This window comes from Anas platyrhynchos, chromosome 13, assembly GCF_047663525.1.
Source record: "Anas platyrhynchos isolate ZD024472 breed Pekin duck chromosome 13, IASCAAS_PekinDuck_T2T, whole genome shotgun sequence".
Classification (NCBI taxonomy): domain Eukaryota; kingdom Metazoa; phylum Chordata; class Aves; order Anseriformes; family Anatidae; genus Anas; species Anas platyrhynchos.
Genome location: NC_092599.1, coordinates 2,843,123 through 2,866,744, shown reverse-complemented (window position 1 = coordinate 2,866,744; position 23,622 = coordinate 2,843,123). Strand labels below are relative to the sequence as shown.

General features: G+C 38.5%; 1 protein-coding gene across 15 annotated transcripts in view; it reads left to right on the top strand.

Annotated features, from left to right (window-relative positions):
• Positions 1-20,121, top strand: part of LOC101794429 (contactin-6) — a 145,655-nt gene extending 125,534 nt beyond the window's left edge. For all 15 annotated transcript variants that reach the window (XM_072044321.1, XM_072044318.1, XM_072044320.1 and 12 more), the window contains 11 exons: positions 226-343; positions 1,180-1,338; positions 1,431-1,580; positions 4,480-4,550; positions 7,331-7,565; positions 8,117-8,232; positions 9,552-9,738; positions 12,942-13,054; positions 14,335-14,503; positions 15,202-15,337; positions 15,853-20,121. In XM_072044321.1, coding sequence (XP_071900422.1) covers positions 226-343; positions 1,180-1,338; positions 1,431-1,580; positions 4,480-4,550; positions 7,331-7,565; positions 8,117-8,232; positions 9,552-9,738; positions 12,942-13,054; positions 14,335-14,503; positions 15,202-15,302 — 1,419 coding nt within the window. In that variant the 3' untranslated portion in view covers positions 15,303-15,337; positions 15,853-20,121. The remainder of the gene's footprint in view (positions 1-225; positions 344-1,179; positions 1,339-1,430; positions 1,581-4,479; positions 4,551-7,330; positions 7,566-8,116; positions 8,233-9,551; positions 9,739-12,941; positions 13,055-14,334; positions 14,504-15,201; positions 15,338-15,852) is intronic.
• The last annotated feature ends 3,501 nt before the right edge of the window (positions 20,122-23,622 follow it).

Genomic DNA, 23,622 nt, shown 5'->3' with positions numbered 1-23,622 from the left:
TTCTTTACAAGGGCTGCAGCCATTTATTTTTCTTTCTTAAATTTCATAAAGTCACTTGAGTTATTTGTGAAGCCATAATAAAAATGTCCGCATGAAAGAAACTGATGATAGCTATGAATATTTTAATTAAAAGCTGAATTTTTTATTAATATTGAGCAATTTATAAAAATGTCCAGTATGGAAAGCATGTTGTGAGTGATTAGTTTACTTTCTTTGCATCTCCAGGAATCTGTTGGGGATTTGATGATAAGAAATATTCAGCTACATCATTCTGGGAAATATGTGTGCATGGTACAAACAACTTTAGACAGTCAATCTGCAGCAGTAGATATAATTGTAAGAGGTATGTCTCCTAATGTAGATTTTATATCCCCTGAAGGAATTAGTATTTCTTAACATCAGTTGTTGTTTAAAAAGTCCTAGGATGGCGATGCAACATTTCAGTAACACCATGGGAGATCTGTACAATTGTGCCATAACCTTTTTCGAAGGTAAGCTTTTCTTGCCTTGGAGTTCAACATGGTAGGACGTGGGGAAGGCCTCTTTCAACAGAATGGTGTCACCTACCATTGCTGGGCATCTCCGGGTCACAGTGCAGGCTGGAAAAATCAAAAGAACAGACCCCTTTCCATTCTTTGGAGATAATATGAAAGATCATTTTCTAGATCAACAAAGTGATAAGATTGAGGTTTTAGCTAATCCTTTTACTGCCAGCAGCAAGAGAAATGCTGTGATGGGAGCAGATCCTGTTACCCCTAACAGATATCAGAAATCTGTCTAAAGCACCATCTTGCATTTTTGCTGAATGTTTGTTCCTTGTTTTTCATTAAATTTCATAGGAACTCTATAGATGTTGTACAGTTCAATGAAAGACACACTGGGAAACTTTCTTTGTCAGTCTCTCTCTATATATAAATTATTATTATATCTATAATTTCTTCGTATTTTTCTTATTGGTAACATGAAAACATTAATTTTTCTGACTTAAAACCCCTTATTAATTAAAAAATGGAATACATACGTGAAGCCATTATTTAGAGATTGTGCTAATTTTATGAAAATGCACCTTCATGAGTAATGCCACTGCCTTGAGTAACAGCTGCACAACTCAGTCCATCAGTCTTTTTTTTTTTTTTTTTTTTTTTAAATACATTTGTCTTAAAATTATTTTCAAATTAGGCCCCCCAGGCCCACCAGAAGATGTTAAAGTTGAACATATTTCTAGCACTACTGCTGTGTTATCCTGGAAGTCTGGAATAGATAATAATAGTCCAGTCCAGATCTACAGTGTTCAGACAAGGACTCCTTTCTCAGTCGGATGGCAGTCAGTTCCGACAGGTGAGCAATTTGAGAGTTGTCTTGTATTGTTTGCAGATACCATTAATTAATCCAAAAATACATTTTCATTGACATATTCATTTTACTTGTAGTTCCTGAAGTCCTTAATGGCAGGACTCACAAAGCAACAGTGGTTGACTTAAGCCCTTGGGTTGAGTATGAGTTTCGTGTGGTTGCCAGTAACAGCGTTGGAATCGGGGAGCCAAGCAGACCATCAGCTCTACTGAAAACCAAAGCAGCAGGTAGGTCCCTGGTTTCTCCTAATTTATTATTTTTTCTACACAAACACACTGCTAGTTCTCCAGTGTGAGAGGTCTGTGGCAGAAGAGTCTCTCTCTTGCAGGGTTGCTTATATATTTGCATGGCATTGTAATGTATGGCTCCTATATCTTCTTGACAGCACACCTGCAGTACTTGATGCAAGGGATGCTTGAACATGACTTAGAATTACCCCATGCTTTTCTTTCCAGTTCAAGATCACCTGGGCCAGCAATAAAGGCCGGAACTGGCCCATACTTTGTTAAGTCCCCAAAAATCCTCATGCCTGAACACAAACTTTCATTCAAGCAATTGTGGAGCAACTTTTGTTTTCTCCCAATTATAACTACCTTTATATACTGCTCCAGGACTTGAATAGAAAATGATAAAGCCAGCTCTCTGGCATTTCCTAGCACAAGCACATAAAGCTTTGCTGCAGAAGTTGTTTGATATCTGAGCGTTGGTAGGGACAGGATATTGGCTTTAACTGGAGGAAATAAATTACAACATCCAAAGCCCAGTGAAGCTAATAGCTTCCACTGACTCCAGGACAGGATCCTTGCTATCAGTCTGTCTAACCTTTACACATTTATCTTCCGGGACTTGGAACCTCATGGGAAGAAGGCTCATTCTTGGATGACCAACACTGTCAGTCCTTTGACCTTATCTGTTTGGTACAATTTATTTGAAGTCCAAACCTTTGCTTTGTTTTTATGTTTCTCTCAGCCCCCTGTTCATCAACTCTCTCCCCCCTATAAAATAAGCAGTTATAGGATGGAAGGCACTGAAAGGGAAGCAGGTTTTACAGTCCACTTTCTCCTCTCCTTTTATCTCATTTGCCATGCTCTGAAGTTTGGCAAACTACATTTCAAGACAGAACTCAAAATACAGTATTGGGGGGATTCACAAGGCTACAGCTAGAAAGAAACAATAAAATTAATAATATTTACCATGGCAATAGCATAAGGAACATTATTTCCTTACAGTTCTGCCCAATTTTTGTTCACCAAAACAAACAGAAAGACTGACGTTAGGTTTTAGTAACTTAACCCCTTCACTGCTGTCAGTCATTCTGCTTCAAAGCACTGCTATGTGGTGGGAGGAATAAAGGCTTGTCTTTAATTTTTATCAGGATAGGAAACTGGATGCAGCATTGAAGTGAGGAGAGCAAAGACTGGCAGTGAAGGGTGAATGTGAACTTAGCTGTTTTAATAGCTATTTTGCCAGCTAAAATCTGAGCATTAGTAGATTTGCGGATGCAAATGAGCCACTGTTCATTTCATTAAAATAGAGCTGAGAATTAACTGAGCCTCTGTTGGTGCAGTCAACTGTAAATTTTTGTCTGTTTCTCAACTATGGCCTGGATGAGGCTCTGCTGAGCAGTAGGACAATTTTTTTTCCTATGCAAACATATTAAGTACTGAACACATTTAACACATGAACTAATTGAGCATCAACTGGTTCATGAAAGAGTGAAGTAGTAGGCTTGAAAATCTGCTTTGTTATTTTTTATTTCTTTAATGTTCTTTCCAGTCTTCGATTATTTACCTCTGATGTGCACAAAGACATGGATTGTGAGTTACAAAACTAAATACTTATACTAAACTCTCTCTCTCAAAAAAAAAAAAAAAAAAAAAAAATGCTTAGTCTATTTTTACTTGCATTTACTTTCCTCACTGCAAAACAAAATTATCTTTAAATTTCTACGTTTCTAGAGAGAATGCAGTTAGATAAAGATTTAAATGTGAGTTTGAATGTAGAAGTGACAGCTGATTCACATAAGTTTCTGTGAGCATGGAGGGCTGTTGCCTTTATTGTTACTCCTGCAGCTGTACCAACACTGGGAGAAAAATATGGGGAAGGGCAGGCAGTCATGGCAAAACTTGCCAAAATCTCTGAAAAAACTTCTGAGATATAACTGTCCTGTCCAATCTTCAAACTTGGAGAAATAGTAGCAAATGTTTGGAGATGGCAAAGAGAACAAATGCCCTCATATATATTTTTGGGCTCTGTAAGTTAGAGAATTGTCTTCGTTATTTGTTCATGTCCCTGCAGTAACAGGAAAAAAAAAAAAAATGACATCATCCTTGCAAGTAAATTTATAGAATATTATATAATAGGAATAAAACTTCTTTAAATCCCACCCATTATACCACAACCCATTTCCCCAAAAGTATAAATATTTATAGGCTAATGGGGTGACCGTGTTTACTGAAATATGGAGCAAAAAGCAAGAAATACTGCTATTTTCCTTGCGTCTCCACCAAGAGCCATTTGACAGATGAGAAACCCCTTCAGCTTGCAACACTGGCATGTTATTTGACCTTGACCATGGACCTATGGGGCCATACACCTGGAGCAATGCTGGGGAAATCAGGTTCTAATCAATGCACTCCTGGCCACTTAGAGTCTTGGGAGAAGGAGAAAAATTACAAGTTTTGAATTTCCTAAGCAAAGCATACAGCCAATTAAAAAAAATTAATATATTGCTCCAACAACATGTTTACTGAACAAATGCATAATTAGTAAATCAGTAGTGTTGCAGCTACAGTCTGAATGGAACATCATTTTGCCAATTAGTTGATGAGGCATAATAATGTCAGATACTTGATGCTACTAGCTTCTTTAATTAATTTTTTGAACCAGGGTACTCATGTATCAAATACATCTGTGGCTTCAGCCTTAGAAACTTGAAAATGTGTAAACATAATTTCAGTTCATTTAAAATGCACCGTTATATAATATAGTCCCTGTTCTACGTGTTGAAAGGCAGAGTAGCTGCATGTGAGAGGAGCTGGGAGGAAACCCTTTAATCTTGCAGTGGACGAGGCCCCTGGCAGCAGCAGGGGGTTGCTGCAGGCACCGATGTCTCTTGTTCTCCAGTTCCCGTGGTGGCACCAACGAACATCAGTGGAGGAGGAGGGAGCCGTTCTGAGCTGGTCATCACATGGGAGGTAATTGTTAGCTCAATTAACCTAAGCTCTTTAGTGGGGAAAAGTCTATGGGTGAAATCACAGCCCTGCTGAAATCCAGAGGCTTTCAGTCACTGGCTCAGGCTGAGCCGGGATTTCATCCTGCATCTGGAGAGAAAGCAGTCTGTAAGATGCACAGCAAGTTTTCTGTGTTATAGCAAACCATTTATAAAAATAAACAGTTTAAGAGGCATGTTATAAAGATGTTTAGAAGTCTGTATAACCCTCTTATCTCCATTGTACAGGATGTGCTTAACACACTAATCTGCTTGGCCATTTTCTGCATTAACATTTTTCATACTTTTGTTTACATGTTTTTCATTCTGGAACTCTGTGCTGACAAGACATATCCTATTATGCATTAAAGGAGATGAGCCCTTTAATTCTCCAACACTCCAGCAAGAGGAGAGAATACGCAATTTCAGAACTATTAATACCACACTAGAAGTTGCAATGAGTGAGCACGGGTCATTGCAGAGAGCAGAAAGCAAGCGTGGTGAGAAGTAGCCTTCCTTCTCCAGCTACCCACCCGTATCTCTGCAGGCACCACGACAAAGGCAGGCGGCCTCGTGCAAAGCCTCTGCAGTGATGGGCAGCTGCTCCAGCCCCTGTGGAAAAACTGACCAAAACACAGAGTCCACCTGTGCTGGACAGTGGAAAAAATGTTTGTTTGGTTGGTTTGTTTTATTTTTTTTTCATTGCTGCTGAAAAACGCATGTGGTTCACGTAGGTAAACATCTCACCTGGCTCTGAAGACAACTGTCTGCAGCAGGAGCTGTCCCAGGCTGTCAGCATCACCCATCTGACAGCCTTACCCATCCTATGGACAGGTGTGGATGTCTCAGAGCCTGCAGACAATCTCTGGTTAATTCTTAATTTGGACCAGGGCTTCAGAAGCACAGTGGTCCATTCATAAGTCATGGAAAATATTTATTTGATTAAATAATAATGATAAAAAAATACTTCTAGTTCAGCTTACGCAAGGAAAGCAGTCTGCTCTTTCCCCTGACTTCATTCTTTTTCCAGAGGAATAGCCAAACTTCTGTACATGGTTTAAAAGAAAGGAAAAGAAATTAATTTAAACTACAAGTAATGTTATTTATCAGCTAAGTGAGTTACCTGTGTTGTCCTGTATGCTGATAACTTTGCCATTTAACCAACCTTTTGAGGGAGGAAGGGAAGTGACAGAAAAAAATGAGATCAAAAGGAAAAGTCCCCACAAGATAAATAATACTGCCAATGCTTTTCCCCTTGCATGCTCCAAATAGAGTGAAACTTCACTTTTACTGAACTGAATTTTCCTCCATATGCATCTTTCACTGTTTTCTTTTATTTTCTTCTCTACTGATCTACTCTTTGGGAGCAGAACATGAAAATTGAAAAACAACCTGAGAGATCTCAATCAAATTATCCTGTTGGACTTCATAGTGTGTCCTGAAAAATAGTCAGAAGAAATACTAATTATGCCAGGCTAACAACACTGAACTAGGCTCTCCAGCTCTCTGTGATGAACTCACTAAACATCTTGATTAAATCTGAGGTCACAGAAGCCTCAAAAACAAATTAAATGCTCCTGAAAGTAGCTTGAACTCTTATAAATCCCCGTTGCACCGTCATCTCTCACACTTAAATCTCTCAGGACTGGATAAGAAAAAGATTGGGTAGATTGGGGAATTAATGTTTGTAAAATACTTAGAGAATGACAACATTTGTTATATATGTCAGATCAGAGTTATAATTTGACAAATATCTTACTAATAAATTAGAAGGAATTTATGAAAGGAAGAATACATTCAGTGCCCTGAAATCTGCTGATGTATTCCTTGATTTATTTTTCATTTTTTTACCTCCCACCTTCTCAGACTGTTAGTGCTCCTGATAGTTTCTCTACAGGGGAGAAGTTTGGAGCCAGGAACCATTGCGGGAGCTGCAGTTCAGCCCCTTTGATTTTCCCTCTATTTCTGCGCCATTTTTCATAGCTGTTTTTCCTTGCACCTGGCTTTGATGCAAACATCTAATATAAATGAAGTTTTGCTGATAAAAGCTTCCTTTTTCTATGTACTACTAATCTTTTCTTATTTCACAAATGTTTGCTTGCTTTGAGAAACCAACGTAGAAGTGTTGTTTTTCCCAAGAAAAAAAACTATAGTGTTGATGTAATTGCCTGTTCGGTATGAGTCATTAATAAATATCTTGACATGAGATTTTATTAATAGAAGCCTTAATTTTGCCATGTTGACTTGCAATAACATTTCTGTACTAAACAAACTTAAATAAGAAAATGTTCATGCACTCAAGACTCTCACTTGTGCTAAAAAATATGTAAGTGCTGTACACATACACAGGCAATTATACAGCTGACATGCACTTCTATATATACACTTTTGCTCCTTTTCCAACTCCTTCTTTCTTTTAAAATAATTTCTTTAAAATTAACATTCCTACACCCCTTGGGGAGAAAAAAAAAATCAGTTACAACCTGTGCTGAGTGAAATGCTTTTAATTTTGAAAACTTCATGCCTGGAAGAGAATAACTTTAATGGAGCTGATCAGATCTTTTGTTTCTAAATTGATTGCCTCAATAGATTTATGATTTTGATTTTTATTTCAATATTACATTGACTGATGGAACAAACATTATTATCTTCTCTAAGGCACAGTCAACTGAATCAATACTACTAAAATATACTGAGAGAATGAAGATTCAATTAAAAGAGTGTATACTTGCAAATGCTTATTGACTGACTGCCTTGTCACTACAGCCAGTTCCAGAAGAACTGCAGAATGGGGAAGGTTTTGGCTACATCATTATGTTTCGTCCCCTTGGCTCAACAACCTGGACAAAAGCAGTGGTGGCTTCAGTAGAAGCAAGCAAATACATTTATAGGAATGAAAGCATTACACCTCTGTCTCCTTTTGAAGTGAAAGTTGGTGTCTACAACAATGAAGGAGAAGGGACCCTGAGCTCCATATCCATTGTCTACTCAGGAGAAGATGGTAAAGCACATTACTCCTATTGCTGACTGTGTAGAGTCCATAGGTCCCAGGTATGATAATTCAGATCTCTATAGGGATAGCCAGAAGTTAGCTCAAAGCTGCTTATTACAGGTTTTCAAGAGACACAAGACAGAGGATGGGAAAATGAAGTGAACAAAAGCAAAGGACAGTTTTTCATAACTGCTTTAAGTAGATGGCATGTTTCAACAGACTTGTCCCCAGGGAGCTCCCACTGAGTGGGCTGGGAAAAAACAGGGGACATCGAAAACAGTTTACCCGTTAGAGGACTCAGATCACTCCGTGCAGCTGACCTCCTCTAAATATCTGTCCCAGATCACAGGTTATGATCGATTTTGAAAAATTACAATTTTGCTGGTGGTCCACGGTAAACAGGCAGCAAAGCTAGGGATTCACACCAGGGTTCTTGAGCTGCTGCCTGATGCTTCCACCAAAAAACTTGTCTTTTTTTCTTGAATCTCTTTAAGTTTCTGAGACAACACCCTTTTAATACCACAAATTTTCTGCTGGCTGTGTTTTCTCCCATGACCCAGAACCACAGATAGCACCAGCAGGGACTTCGGCACTGAGCATTTCGGCAGCAGAGGTGGAGGTCTCCTGGCAGCCCATAGCATGGAACAGGCTCACGGGCAGGGTGTTGGGCTACGAGGTAAGGCAGCTGGTGCTGGGCACCTTACAGACATCCCATCCCCAGCCACTTTCATATTCTGATTCCTCTTCCCTCACTGCCAAGTCAGCAGTTGATGGAGCTCTTCACCTGACTCTCATTAGCAACATTTCACCTAATCACAAGCATTTGTAGACCCAGACTATAGTTCTATCCCAGCTTTTTTTGTAATGTAAATTAAAACTTCAAGATTAATCACATGTGAAGGCCACAATAAAAGGACTTGTGCTTGATTCCATAAAACAAAGGTGATCCTCCCTCCTCAGACAGCTGTCTGAGCGCAATGGGGCAGTTGATCTTTAGGGGACACGCACATGACCCACAGCAACACTTACAGAAGAACATGCACATCATTACCATCCAAAGCTTCTGCTGTGGCATATTTGAAAGACTTTGGGCTTCTCAATTCTGTTCATAGTGAGCAGCTGCTCATGTACTAGTAAGTGACAGGCTGCTTGCCCTGTGCACTGGGGTATGCCGCCGGCATAATGGCATGAGCCCAGGGCCAGATCCAGTGACAGGCATTTCAGGGGCTGAGACAGGGGAGCTGCAGGGGCATGTAGATGCTGCCAGACCCCAGTGGCACTCACCCTGCTTCTGGCTTCTCTCAGGTCTCCAGCACAGGGTGGGAGCAGAGCCCCAGTGTCAGCTGCCTCTGACATCCCCAGGACAGAGCAGCAGTGCCTTCGGGGCATGGGGATGTGGTGAAGGTTTTATATTTCTAGCTGGAGTACTTCAAAGTAATCTCAAATATGATTCCTGGGCATTTTATTTGCACAGTGAATTTTCTGTAGATAAAATAAAGCAAGGGTAAACCAAGTCAGAAATACTTTAATTTCTGTGCTTTCATTACAAATGTCTAAAGCAAGGTAATAGGAGACACATACAACAGACAAACCTTCCAAAATCAAACACTAAAAGTCAAAATTAGAAGCAGGATACAAAATAATTAAAATCCTCTTAGATGATTGAGATAAATAATTCTTTGTTTCATTTAATTTTTTTCATGAATGTTCAAACCATAAAACCAAGCAAGCTTTAAAAATTTCTCACGTTATCAAAGTTTTCCTTTTGGACATCTATAAAGCTAAGGATTTGATTTGCTTTCTTAATTGGTATTCTGTCTCTCAAATTTTATTTCTTCTCTATAAATATTCATGCTTGGTTTTCTTTCCTGCGAGTTTTGAATATGAAAAATCCTGTATTCCTTGAAATCTTCATTATCAGTTTGTCTGCTTCCCAGCCAATTCCTTAATTGATTTAAAACAATTAATTGCCTTTTCTTTGTTTTGGCTTTTCAGGTTTTATATTGGACCGATGATCCCAAGGAAAGCACAGCTGGTAAAGTCAGAGTCAATGGGAATGTAACAGCCAAAAATATCACAGGACTAAAGGCTAACACGGTGTATTTTGCAACAGTTCGGGCTTACAACACAGCAGGGACAGGGCCCTCCAGCACCCCAGTAAATGTCACTACTAAAAAGTCACGTGAGTATTCAATTTTGTACAACAAATGTTGCAAGCTCCCTGGTGGGATGGTGACATTTCAGCTTACCGTGACTAGCTCTGCTAAAAGTTGCAATATCAATGGGATCCCAAATTTCTTCATCAAATGAAGCAATGAAATCTGTGACTAGGAAACTTCTTCTCTTCCCTGATAACAATTTTGTGGTCACCACTGAGTTTACTCGGACTGTGAGCCCCCTCTAGATACTGGAACGCCACTGTAGGGTCTCTCCAGAGCCATCTCTTCTCCAGACTGAACAACCCCAACCCCCTCAGCCTGTCTTCATAGGAGAGGTTCTAGGTTTGTTATGTGTATGTGCTAAGGTAATTCTCTACGCTTGCAAAACTGGATAACAGAGGTATTTGTGTTCCTCCAGTGTAGTGACCATTAGGAAGGATTTCCTTTTGAATTGCAGCAGTGTGGCACTTGCTTTCAGGAGATTTCAAATGAGATGCAGAGTCAATAAGGGAAAGATATTCCACAGGTCAAACCACAGATTTGGGTACGGGAATATGGCTTTCTTTCTTTCTTTTTTTTTTTTTTTTTTAAAAAAAGGAAAATAAAATAATAAAAAAAAACTTAAATTCTCAAAATGCTTCTCTAAAATCTCTAAATTGTGCAGTACAGACGGTAGCATATGTGAGACATTCTCATAAATATTATTTAGTCAGTAATTGTTTAAATTTCCTGCAATTAGAAGTAAAAACGTATGCTACTCTACTCCTGAGAAACAACTTCACGAAACCTATGCTTACAAGGGGCCATACTCCAAGATAATAGGGAAGTGCTGAGCACTGTTCTACATGATTGAACCTGTAAAGTAAATGCTCACTAAGAGCAAAATAATCATAAAATAGAAAATTCTGGTAATCCGCTATGTACCCATATGCCCTAAGTTCTTCTCACAGACAACTTTCTAATGGAAAAGGAACTAATCTCTGGAAATCATTCTCTATATTTGTATGTATATTTGTATGACAGAAAAAATAAAGACACAGCAGTCAAGAGACAGGACATATAGGGAATGAATTTGCTTTTGCTTTACATTGTCTTCATCTTCTGTCAAACTCAGGATGGTGCTAATGGTTCATTTAAAAATTAAAGTCCAAATAACCCATTTAATATTTTAAAACATATATTAAATTTTTAAGCTCTCATTTCTGAAAGATGCAGGCACTTTCGATATGGGAAGAGGTAATACATCAAGAGAATATAAACAATGTATATCTACAGTGGGAGCTTTAGCTTCAAGCTAATAGATCTGTCTTTGTACTCATTGCCAAAGATTCCTAAAACATTCTGTACATGGCATTATTGTAAAGACTAAGCAAAACTCAAAACTAAAATAGGCCTTCTGCCAAATAGGAGCAATTCTGATTGAAGCTTACTTGTCTAAGATCAATTTAAGGTCTAAGTTGATGTTCTGGTTTGAGTTTACTACTTAGGAAAGTAGAAATGATGTCCTCCTTCCTTGAGCATACTGCTCCCACTAAAAACAGTTATGAGGCTCAGCTCTTCTGTTTCTTTATTTATATGTCATGGTTTTCAGAGATTTCATCACTTTTTCTTTTTCTTTACAAATATATATCTCAACAGAAGAAATTTGAAATAAGTTACAAGTATAAACTTAGGCTCAGTAGAACAACAAAAAATGTGTCACCTACAACATGAGAGTAACTTCATTAAATTAATAAACTTAAACGCATACTTTTGAATTGTTCTATGAATTGTTCTTGACAATGTTGATTCTAATAAGTTAGTTGAGGAAAGGATCAGTCATCTTAGATCTAAGGAATGGTTCACTGTGTTTTGCTTCATAGAATCATTTATGTTGTGTTGGCAAGGGCCAAAAATGCTATCCAGTGCTGACTATTCTGGCTCCTGGTGTATAGAGGAAAACCAGATAATTTTGCTTAGGAAGTCACACAGTGGTGTTTTTTCAGCCCAAGGTCTATGAATTAAGATGGTTTTAAGTGCTATGTTAAAAGGCTGAAAATTTGCTGAAAGCAGCAAGGCAGTTTTTTTTTTTTTTAAAAAAAAAAAAAAAAAAGTAAATATGTGGTTTTAGGCATATGAATATATGTAAACACCTTCAAAAATGAATATTTATCCAGCACTGACTTATGGCTCCTGGAAGGATACCTGCTTAGGTTCACCTGGGTGGCCCACTAACTAACTTTCCCTACCAGCAGGATGGATTAAGCTTCTTCACAGTCAGGAAGCAGACAAATATAAGAGACACAATCAATTTATTCTTTCTCTGTAGGAAATTAAATAGATTATGCTGTATTACCAAATCAACAGTGCCTTCTTAGCTATGTATGCTAATCATCAATATATAGAAACTGCAGGGAGAAATGAAGTATCCCAGAAGTTTAACATTTTAAAGTCAGGTCTGGGATACTCACAACCCAGAAGCCCTATTTCTCCAGCTATCTCCTGTCTTTTCTTAATTCTATTCAAGTCCCTATTTCCTTTAATACCTCCAGCACTGTCCTCCCAGGCAGGGTCCAGTAGGACACACCATGGAGATGGAGATAATGTGTTGTTCTAAATATGAGACAGCATTAGCTCAAAGGCACAGTTTCAACTTCACATGTTCTCACAGGATTCAATTTCTGTCACTTGTAGGCAAATTTTCAAAGTCCTGGCACTTAGGCATAAAAAGCCTTTGAAAATCTACTCGCGGCCTATTATGCTGAGAATTTATAAAATCCTGCAATGTTTCATGATGGATCACATGGAGACTTTAATGTGTAACTCTTTGTAACCTGCACTCATGGCTGATGAAAATATAGCCTTTTGTATTCTGCTCTTAGTTTTAGCTTTTTTTTTTTTTTTTTCCCCTGAAATCCATGCAGCAAAACATTCTCTAGTCCATTACAATATAGATAGAAACAACACAGTGCTTAAGCAAAATCTATCAAATGTAACTTGAACTGTCAGACATTGTCAGGCTTTTCCTAATTTCCAAAATGAACTCTCACAGTAAGTGGTTTTGTGCTATGAATAGATCTTTATTCTGAGTAATATGAGAGCAATGATGGACTGGAAAATATTTTTTACTCTTTTAGACTTGAATCAGCCATGCATTTGCTACTTCCATGTCAGCGGCTCATTCAATTACACTATGCAAATTAATATTTAGTTGTATCTTGTGATTATCATCATCTGTTTTTTAAAGCACCGAGTCAACCCCCGGCAAATATCGCCTGGAAACTGACAAATTCCAAAATCTGCTTGAACTGGGAGCACGTAAAAACAATGGAGAATGAATCAGAAGTGTTAGGCTACAAAGTAAGTCATTGCTTTATCTCATTAATCATGCACATTGTTTATAATAAAAGGGCAAAAAGTGACTTGTTGAAATGTGACTATTCATTACCTGGAAAAAGGTGACTTTTCTGGAGTTTTGGGACTCGTCCCATTTCCCTTGTAATCTTACTTGTATCAGATTCTTGCATTCACATCTTTTTTGACAAGAGCTTCACACATTTGTAAGAAATAGAGAACAGTCTCTTAAGAATTAAAGAGGCATAAAATACATTTGAAAGTCCTCACTCTCTGACAATTCATAAATGTATCTTTGAAAATAGATAGGAAGACACTCACATAAAGATCAATGTGAGTGAAGTAAAAAGCGCTTCTATAAATCCATTTTTTAAGGAAAGTAAAATTTAGTTTAAAGTTTGTTTGCAGTGCTTCTGACCCCGACAGACTTCAGGAAAGACTTTTTTATTCATGAAGGATGGTAAAAAGGTTGTGGAGAGCACTTACATGAGGAAAGGTTCCTAGGATCAAGATCCTTGCATTGCTCAGCATTTTAGTGTCTATGCAGAGTTATTTATGCCCAGGGAGGAAAAGGACAGAAAAAAAAATATTAAAAAATCTACCTTGTAATCTTTCTTGAGATCATATCCTTTTAGATTCTAGTGAGTGTGCTTGAGTAGCTCCACACACTGGGAAAAACATTAAAACTAGTCTATTAAGCTCTTTTCCTTTGTGTCTAACATACCTGCTTCCAGGCTACACTTTCCTATTACATTTTGATGTGGAAAGAGTGCTTTAAGTGCTCACTGCGTATTTATTGTATGATCCCTGTTAACTCTCTTTCTGCTTTGCTCTTCAGTTGCTCTTTTTAGCATAAATATATTAAAAGTTTGTTTTCACGAGATTGCTAGCAAGGAAGAAAGGCTTCTTGGAGGACAAAGCCGTAGCCTGCAGGATCCCCACCCAGACTCCCCAGAGCACTTGGGCATGGGGCCAGGGTGGCCAGTCCGCACCATGGCCCAGAGATACTTTAGTGAAAAGACCCATACACAAGCAGTTCCTGAATCCCTCAAATTTAGTTGCAGAAATGTGCTTCCTAAGTGGAAACCCAGGTGCTACTATCCGAATTTCTGTCCTTTCTTCAACTTGCAAAAATGTTTTTCTAATGGTATTTAATACTCTGCAGGGTGCTGATAGAATTCTGAAAAGTTTGGGACATGACAGAAAGTATTCTCAGCCATTTAAAAAAATCCATTAAAACTTAAATAAATGAGGTAACTCTTGTTTCCTAACCCCTTTTTATTTAGATTTTGTACAGACAAAACAGACACAGCAAAACTCATATACTGGAGACAAACAACACTTCAGCTGAACTTCTGGTGCCATTTGAAGAAGATTATCTCATCGAAATAAGAACAGTCAGTGACGGTGGGGATGGCAGCAGCAGTGAGGAAATTAGGATTCCAAAAATATCAAGTATGTGAGAATTTTTATCCTTCTCTGAATATTATTGCATAATAAGAAATGCGTGTGCCTCTAAGTACAAAGGATTAACAGACGTTTTGTTACCGTACTGACTTCCCTCTCATTGCTTTGTAATACTGGATGAAAATAGATTAGTCTCTGGTTTTATCATGTTCATTAGTGGAGAAACAATTTCCCAACACCCATGTGTGATCTTAATCTTTAATGTACGTCTCCATGAGCCCTGGCCTGGAATGCTTTGGGAAGGACAGAGAAATAAGCTTTCTAGCTGAAGTTAAACCTGCAGCTTTCAGATTCACCACAAATTTTAATCAGATCTGGAGCTGCTGCATATGCCAAGACAGAGCCTCTCAGCTCTGCTCCATGGCTGAGGTGTGGGTACCCAGGGTCTGGTCTCTGCTTGCATGAATACGTTATTATCCATGCAAAATGCAGCACAGTTTTGTAACAAACTAACCAAAACCCTCCTGAAAGCAGCTATTCATGTAGAGACTGAGAACATGATTCAAAACCGTACTCCCTGGGATTGCTGCTGCAACTTGAAAATGAATAAATAGAAATAACCTTTGTGGATAATGTTTCATTTTGAAAGTTTAACAAAGTATACTGTTATGCTAGACTGCATAGAAATACATATTTGGACAGACATTTACTTATGTCAGAGATTTTTTATGCTTATGTCTTTACAGGTTTAAGCTCTGGAGAAATAAATTTGTCCCAAAGAGTGCACTATACATTGACATCTGGGATCCTGCTGTTGAGTTTTGTCCTTAAGTACTCTCTCCCTTGATGATTAAAGCAATGTTCTGCCACGGACTTTTAAAAGTAAACTGTCTGTAGATTTTATCTTAATACTTTACCAGAATGAACATTTCCAATAAAGAAAAATAGTGGGCACTGGGGACTTGGCGGGGGGATTGGGGGGGGGACAGAGATTGTACACTACTAAGAAAACAAATATCAATACTGCTGAGAAAATGTAAATATCAATACTACATACATTTAAAAAAAAGCTTTGAAATTCATGGATAAATGTATATGCATTAATTAAATGGGGTGGTGCCAAATATAACTTGAGATCGTTAGGAGACTGATCTCAATTTTTTTAAAACAGTAATTCTTACTGAAACTCCAGTGTAATGGTATAACAGATGTGAAAGACCTGTGCCAAGATGTTGTAACTGAGTAAAGACTTGAGATTAGTTGGGATGTGGACATTATTTATCTCATGTTCTTCATTGTAACCTGTTCAAAACAACAACAACAACAACAAACTTTCAATTAAATGAAAGCTATTTGTTTATTTTTTTCACTTTTTTTTTCTTTTTTTTGTATTACAGGGAACAACATAGAATGCATAATATGAAATGTACCACACTATTTTCTTCTGAAAAGGGAAACCTAAATAAAAGGAGTCGTATGGACCAATCCAAAGCCATTGAATTCAATAGAGAAGCTTTCAGTGGCATCAGCAAGCCTTGAACAAATGGGACAGTACCTTTTATAATTTGAGATACATATTCTCAAATACATTTTAAAGGACTGTGTCTTGTGAAGACTGTTCTGATTAACAAAGATAGCAGAGATGCTGAATACCTTTTTTTAAGGGGAGATTGAAATACATCTGTCTTCCAGCAGGTTCAGTTACTCTCTCAGCTGGTATTGTTATTCTTTGCTGTAGCCTGGAAGTGTAGATTCATCTTTGGGCTAGGTGTGAAGGTAAATGAGAAGACCATTGATTTTCATCATCTTGAAATATAAATAAAAGCATCTAATTAAATCCTTCAATCTATTGAGTTATTAGAATGTTAAATGAAACACCAGAGTGAGCATGGCTTTCAAGTCAATAGATATAGCTCAAAATGCGAAGTCACACTGCTGTGTATTTTAACAACATCCTATAAAAGGTATTTGTTGTCTCATATCATACTAGGGGATGAAAAGATCCCCTAGTAGTGATGTGATCTTTTTCATTCCCACTTTATTCTGAAGTAAATTTTCTTTTCAACACTGTCAAAGATGTGTAATCTCACCTTTGTAACCATTTGGTACCACAATCTAATGAAGTTCCTCCCTTTCTCTCCATTTGAGAAGGGCTCTAATGGAGATGGCATTGTGTAAGCACACCAATAAGCAAAGTAGTTTCATCTATGCATGATAATTCTCCAAAGAGTGTAATAAAACACATTTCTTGTCCATGGCTATAGGACCCAAGTAGGCAACAAGAGTCTTAGAATGGGGAGTTATATAGGAAGTTACCAATACTTCAATACCTGAGGTTACTGACAGGACTCATGTGCTTGCCTTCCTGGGAGAACTCCACACACTCAGATATAAAATGAAATCATAAATAATAAAAACATAGCAAGAGCATGCTTTATGAAACAATGTTCAATTTTGATTTAAGCACTCCAGAGAATGAAAAGGATATTGAATCCCTAGGACTACGTGTTTCGCTAGGAATTGTACCCACTGTTAAACGTTTGCTTTTTCTTTTGATGCTATCAAAGCCAAAAGAGTATGTGTTTCATATTCTTGTGGCTACAGAGACTAAAGAAATTATTGTAGAAACTTGGGCAAATATTACTCACATCTGGTGATATTTAATAATCCTTATACTGAATTCAACAATGTTTTTCAAAGAGATGACCCCTCTGGTGGAGCTCTAACAGAGGTTTTTGCATCATTGCATCCCAGCAGGTCTCTAAGAGCAACTTGTCACTGCCATTGCAATTCACTTACAGAATTTTTGTATCTAGTACGCAATGGGTACATTTTGTTTCAGTTAAACTGAATCTAATATTCTTATATTTTATAACATAAATGTGATCCTTTCACTAAGTTTAAACAAAACAGCTCTTTTCATTCCAGCAAAGAAAGATTTTCTTGTGAGCAGTCATATGCAGCTGAATAGAAGGCCTGATAGATGCTTAATTACAGGGAGGCTCTAGAAATATAATGCCACTTTTAGAAGCCTGTCCTCTGGGATTTCTACAAAGATGCTAATCACAAGAGTTATTAGGAAGAGGTTTAACATAGCTTTCAACAGAAGAGAACAGTTTAGAAAGAAGTGGATATGGTATTTAAAATCTTGATAATGCCCTAATGAAGTAAAAACATTTTTCCTTGCAGTGACAATAAACAATTAAATATTTCTTCACATTTGTTTTCATTTCTGTATACATGACTAATGTTCATTACAAGGTGCTTTTCTCTCTGTAGAAGATGTTTTTCAGATTAGTCTCTTCAATTCTCCCGTGTTTAACTTCATAATTTCTACCTTACCTTTGTTCTGTCATTCCCATGGGAGAAACCCTTTTTAAGTGAGGGAAAACCCTAAGAATAGGAAGGTTGCTAATTGAGCAAAGCTATTCTCTCGTTGAACTTCCTTAGAGCTGAAGCACAAGTGGATTTCCAAGTGACTACTTTGCCTTGGGACTGCCAGTCGAGCTATATGTGCAGGCACACACACAGGATGGACCAACATCAGGGTGATAATCAATGGTCGTTATATGTCACTATATGTTTCCTCTGCCTCGAGCCACCAGGTGGACAGGGTCCATCATTCAGCTTTGCTCCTCCATTGTGGCCAAGTGCTCTCCTCTCCTCTGCATGCAGGAGTCAAATGTTTGGCACCATAGCTACTAAAAACAAGTGAGACGTGCAACTTTAGCAAACAATCTTTTCATTCTTTCCCTTAGGAGATGTTTACTTCAGCAAACAGAACTTAAATTGATCTAATTCACTATTTTGTTCTGCTGCTGTGCTTCTTAAAGTAGATTTGTCTAGCATTGAAAAACTCAAACCAGAGTAGAATGCCTTAAATCACAACTTCTAAGGAGTCTTAAGAATAATACATTTAAACAAAGATATGATGATAGCCCCCTACTCTCCCTAAATAAATTAAGTTCTCTAAATTGTGGAGACCTCTCCTCCTCCTCTTTAACGCCCCCATATTTTTTTGATGTTTCACTAAGTCAAAATGATGTCTGAGTCAAGCTGGAGTAGTCAAACTGCAGAATGCTGTAGGAAAGGCCAGGTGGCCAACTCTAATCATTTAATTTAATGTCTTTAGAAAATATTATTAACACATCTGGTGCTGAAATAGCAAGGGTTCAGATGACTGACAGCTTTCATGAAAAAAAAAAAAAAAGCAAAAAGAATTTTGTCACTCATTGCAGGAAAAAAAAAAAAAAAAAGGAAAATAACCTCGCTCCCCAAACCAGAATTCAAAGTGAAAACAATGAAAAATGGAAAGGAAAGACAAAAAAACAACCCCACCTAGAGGTGCCTAGTACTGGGAACCACATTTCAGAGCACGGGACCAAATCACAGACAAGGCTAAGTTTTCCAACAGCTGGAAGAGTAATGCCTATTTTATTTTGATGACCTAAGCAAAGTAGAAATATCTAAAACCAGTCACAGTCAGAGATTTTCATTTTAAATTTAATACATCAACAAAATATTTCTCCCTGAAAAAAAGCAATTTTTAGTCTATCCAAATGTTTCATTTAGTTCCAAATGCAATGTTTCATTGTGACTTAAGATCATTTAAGCTTTCTTTAATGCCTCCCCCCTCTTTATAGAGCAATTTTTGAATATGAATGCCAAAAAAAATAAATAAAATGGCCCACATGTGCTATTGCACCAGCCCCTAAATCAGCATTACCCTGATGTGCAGAAGCACCCTGTGTTTTGTGCAGGTCATTGGTATGCGGCGCTAGCGAGGACTTGACACAGAGCTCTAAATCACACTTACGTATAAATACATTGCAAAAGCAAAGAAAGATTTTTATTAATATCTGACTATACTGCAGTCACAGAGAATTTCCCACAATGATTTGCTGTGTGAAAGCAAGAATTAATCTGCTCAGAGAGGCTTTGGCAGGCGTGGGGCTGCTGTGGGCCGATGGCTGGGAGCGCTGCCTCCCTCCTTCCGCCCCCACAGGTTTCATCCATTCAGCTTTCAATTCACACATCCAGCTGCTCTTTGCTCTTCCCTGGGCAAAAGCGGGAGCAGATCTTGCCTTACCCTGAATATCTCTGATGCCTTTCCTCCACTCCTACATTTCCAAGGCACCATAACTGGCATCTCATCGCTACTGAATGTCAGTTACCTTGAACTTTGGATAGCTTGCAAGGGTCTGTGTGGATGCAGCCATGCTATAGCCTTTGGGTGTATGTGGTTTGAGGTATGGAAATATTTGCAGTGGACTACTGAAATTCTGCTACAAGGATGGTGAGAACTTCCGAGCACAGGCGGTATGGAAATGAGCAGAGCCTCGCAGTCTTTGCATTATTTATCCCAAGGAGTGGTTCAGCCTACCCCAGCCGTCAGGCTGAGATGATGTCTGTGTGCTGTCTTCTGCCACTGCAAGTGGATTGCTGGAGTGCTGCCACTTACCCAGGGATTCATGTGGATGAAAAATATCAAAGAATGCCATTCTTTCACATTTGCATTTGCACATTCATACATAGGCATTCAGAAATATCCCTCTACCTAAAAAAAAATGTACACAAGGTTGCAAAGGCTTGGTATATAATGCCTCTGGTCATCTTCAGCGTGTGTATAAGGATCTGGCATTTCTCTTGCTCTGACTATTATCTAAACAAAAACTAGTTTTTTTCTTTTTTGGGGGGGCGGGGAGGAAAGGAAAGGGGAGGCAGAGGAACAGTGCTATTAAAATAGCTTGTATAAAGTCTTTCTTGGAGAAATTTACCATGTAGAAAAGGTCACTTGGACATTTTGACAGCATGGTATAATAAAGGCCTCTAAATGGCTTCAATCTTTTAGTTTTATTTATTTATTTATTTAATATGAACTTCCTTTTATCAGTTTCTAGCACTTAGTACTTGAAAATAGGTCTAATGTAGCAATTATAATGCCATATTAATAATGCCGTTATGTATCATTTCTTTGCTTAACCTATTCTATGTACGACAATATTTTTCTGTACTGAAAAATGTCTCCAAACATTTATCCTTAGAGAATGAACTGGAATAATTCTGACACACAAAGGGCTACCAGGAAAGCCCCTTGCAAGTTTGTCACAAGGCGTGTTCAAGTCCCTAGACATTTTGTACTTACAGACTTCCACAGACAGTGTGGATGGGCCAGGATAGGCAAGGCACTGGCTCATCGCTGTGCTGCCTGGCTCCAGCTCATGCTCTGCTAGAGGCTGTTGGTGTGACCCAGGTTTTCCCTTCTGAGCAACGTCTCCATGGTCTCTAAAAAAAAAAAAAAAAAAAAAAAAAGAGAGAGAGAGAGATGTTTTTGTTTTTTTAATAAAATAAAATTGAGTGCCTGCTGGGGGAGCAAACGTCCTACAGCTGTGGGGCTGTAAAAGAATCAAGCTGCAGCTCAGTGTCCCTCCTCTGCACACCCCTGACACCCAGCCCAGCCTTCCCTCTTGGGATAATGCCTGATGAGGAGTCCCCTGGGGCTGGCAGGTCTGAGCTGAGGGACATTTCCTGCAGCTCTCCATGCGCCATGGAGTGAATTTTGTGTGAGATTGTGTGAGCACTGCTAGCGTGGTTTAATTGCATTATTCTGCAGCCCTGCTCTCCCAGAGATTTTAAAGAGAAACAACACAAATCTTTCACTTGTCCCACTGCCCTTAGTAGATTTAAAGCCTATGCAGTTTGAGTGGGTTTGGAATTTATTTGAAAGCCTTCTTACACAGGTACAATTTATCCACAGAGATCAGCAGTTTACATCGTATTGATTAATGTGGTTATTGATTTATTCTGCGATTGTACTGGCCTGGTATATACAGGCCTGGAATGTGCTATTTTCCAAGAGTGATTGACTTCTTTCTTTATTGACTAAAATGAGCTGATAAAAATCTAGCTCTGGCTGAGCTAGAACTACTTTTTTGTGTTCCTGCTTCTAGCAGAGAGAAGTAGGAGACAGACGTTGATGCAGAGTGGAGGAAAGAAGTTACAAGGTTTAACTCCTACTACATTACCCTGTCTGAGCTAAAATCCAGCCCACAACCTTAGCAAGGTGACAAGCTGGAAGATTTGGATGGTAAAAAGACAGGCAGAATTTGAATTTTCAAGTAGTGTCTTAAACTGCTTGTCACTCTGCTAACTTCAGCAGGTGAACATATTTTTTGGAGCTTATTGCTGCTCGCCGATGCTAATAGCTCTGTCCTATTAATCCAGCAAATTCTGGGGGCTTCAGATGGACTGCTAATGAGGAAAGGCTTGAGGCTTGCCAAGGTCCCTCCAAAGGGGTGAAATTAGTCTATTTTTTTTTTCTTGCTTTATTAGGAAATGTGTAGATTGCAGCAAATAATGTTAGAGCACCTCGCAGCTGTTTGTGCCTGGCTCTGGGTGCTGCATTACAGCGCCATAAAGTGGGTCTCGCTGCCATTCATCACACCTGCTGTGAAGCCTTCCCAAATTGGGGTAAAAAGGTTGCTGTGACCCTGCAATGCATGACCAGCCACACCACAGCAGTTCTTGGCCTTTTCCCTGTCAGAGCTGCCCTCTGGGCCGCCCTGGCTGAGGAAAGCCACAAGCGGACCCCTCCAAATGAGCACCTGGGTCACCACAGCAGGGCCACCCCACTGCTCCTGCAAAGCATCCTGGCTTGCTGCAGTTTTTCTATTTAATTAAGAGCTTGGAAGACCAAATTGACTTCAAAGGCAGATATTCTCATAGGTAAATTCTCTCTGTTTTGAGGCTCTTTGTCAATCTGGGCAAAAACTTTCTCTCCAACTGTGCAGTGAAAGACCCACCGTAAATGCTGTCAGCTCCCCTGCCACACACACAGCCTAGCCATCAAGGTGTGCCAATGACCATTTCTCTCCGAATTCACATGAGCCCCACAAAGCCAGAATCATCTTCATACAGTATCCTCATATAGCTAAATTACAGCAAACATACAGAAATGCCAGTGGGATGGATCAATTCTTAAAACACTAGGGAAAAAAAAAAAAAAAATCAGGTGGGCAGCTGTAGCAAAGTTCTGCTCTAGCTGGCAGTTGCCAGTGTTTTTCCCACTTGTTATGAATAAATAAATAAATGAAATGAGAAAGCAATTATCAGCTCTGATCATGCAGAAACTTGGCAGTTTAATCATTATTTGATGTTATGAGTTTGTCTGTAAAAAACAAACAAGGAAAAGGAAAAGGAAAGGGAAAAGGAAAAGGAAAAAAATAAAAATAAAAGAAAAATAAAAGAAAAAGAAAAATAAAATAAAAAGAAAAAAAATGCAACCATTTGACTGAGTGGGATTTCATAACAGCACTTTTGCTCACCCAAGGTCAGGAGCAGGGCAGGCGCCCATCAGGGCTTATGTCCCATTAAGGGCAATGTTCCTCACCGCCACTCCTTCGACTCAAAGACTTCGATTAAAGAGGCCACTTTCTTTTACACTGCTGGAATTGAACCTAAAATAAAGTATATTCTTCACTTTCCCGCACAATGACAATTGGCTGTATTTGTGCTAGAGCTGGTTGGAAAATGTTTCATGAAACAGTTTCCCATCAGCAAATACCGCTTCTTCTGAGCAATACGTTGCTACAGGAACATGTTGATTTTTGATGTTTCCAGAAGATATATTTTCCAGTGACTCAGAATTAAACTGAGTATCTTTTTTTCTTCAGTGTCTCTGCTTCTCTGCTTTCTCTTTCTTTTGATGCATACATTGTTTTGCTTCATATGAAGATTTTACTTAGTAGTTTTGCTGGTTTTATAACGAGTGATGTATTTGGTTCACTGCATCCTCTCCCACTACAGATGTGCACAAGCACAGACATCCACATTTTGTGTTACATTAGAAAATAATAACATTTCTTCACCATTACTGGAAGTCAAGCTGACTTTCCTATACTTTCAAAAAGAATAATTTTGAATAACTTTTGAACCATTCCAGTTTTCATTCTCATTTACAGATGTAAGAAATTACAGAATTATCTATAAGATGGAACATCTTTAATCTTATTTCATGTAATTTGTTCTGCATGAGGTTTACAAGGCAGTATTATTGTCTATATGTATATATGCATTGAGTAGCGAAATACAAAAAGTAGAATGATTATAGCTTGAGACATAGCTTCTGTAAAGAATGTCTATAAACACCCACACTGTTCCAGTTCAGA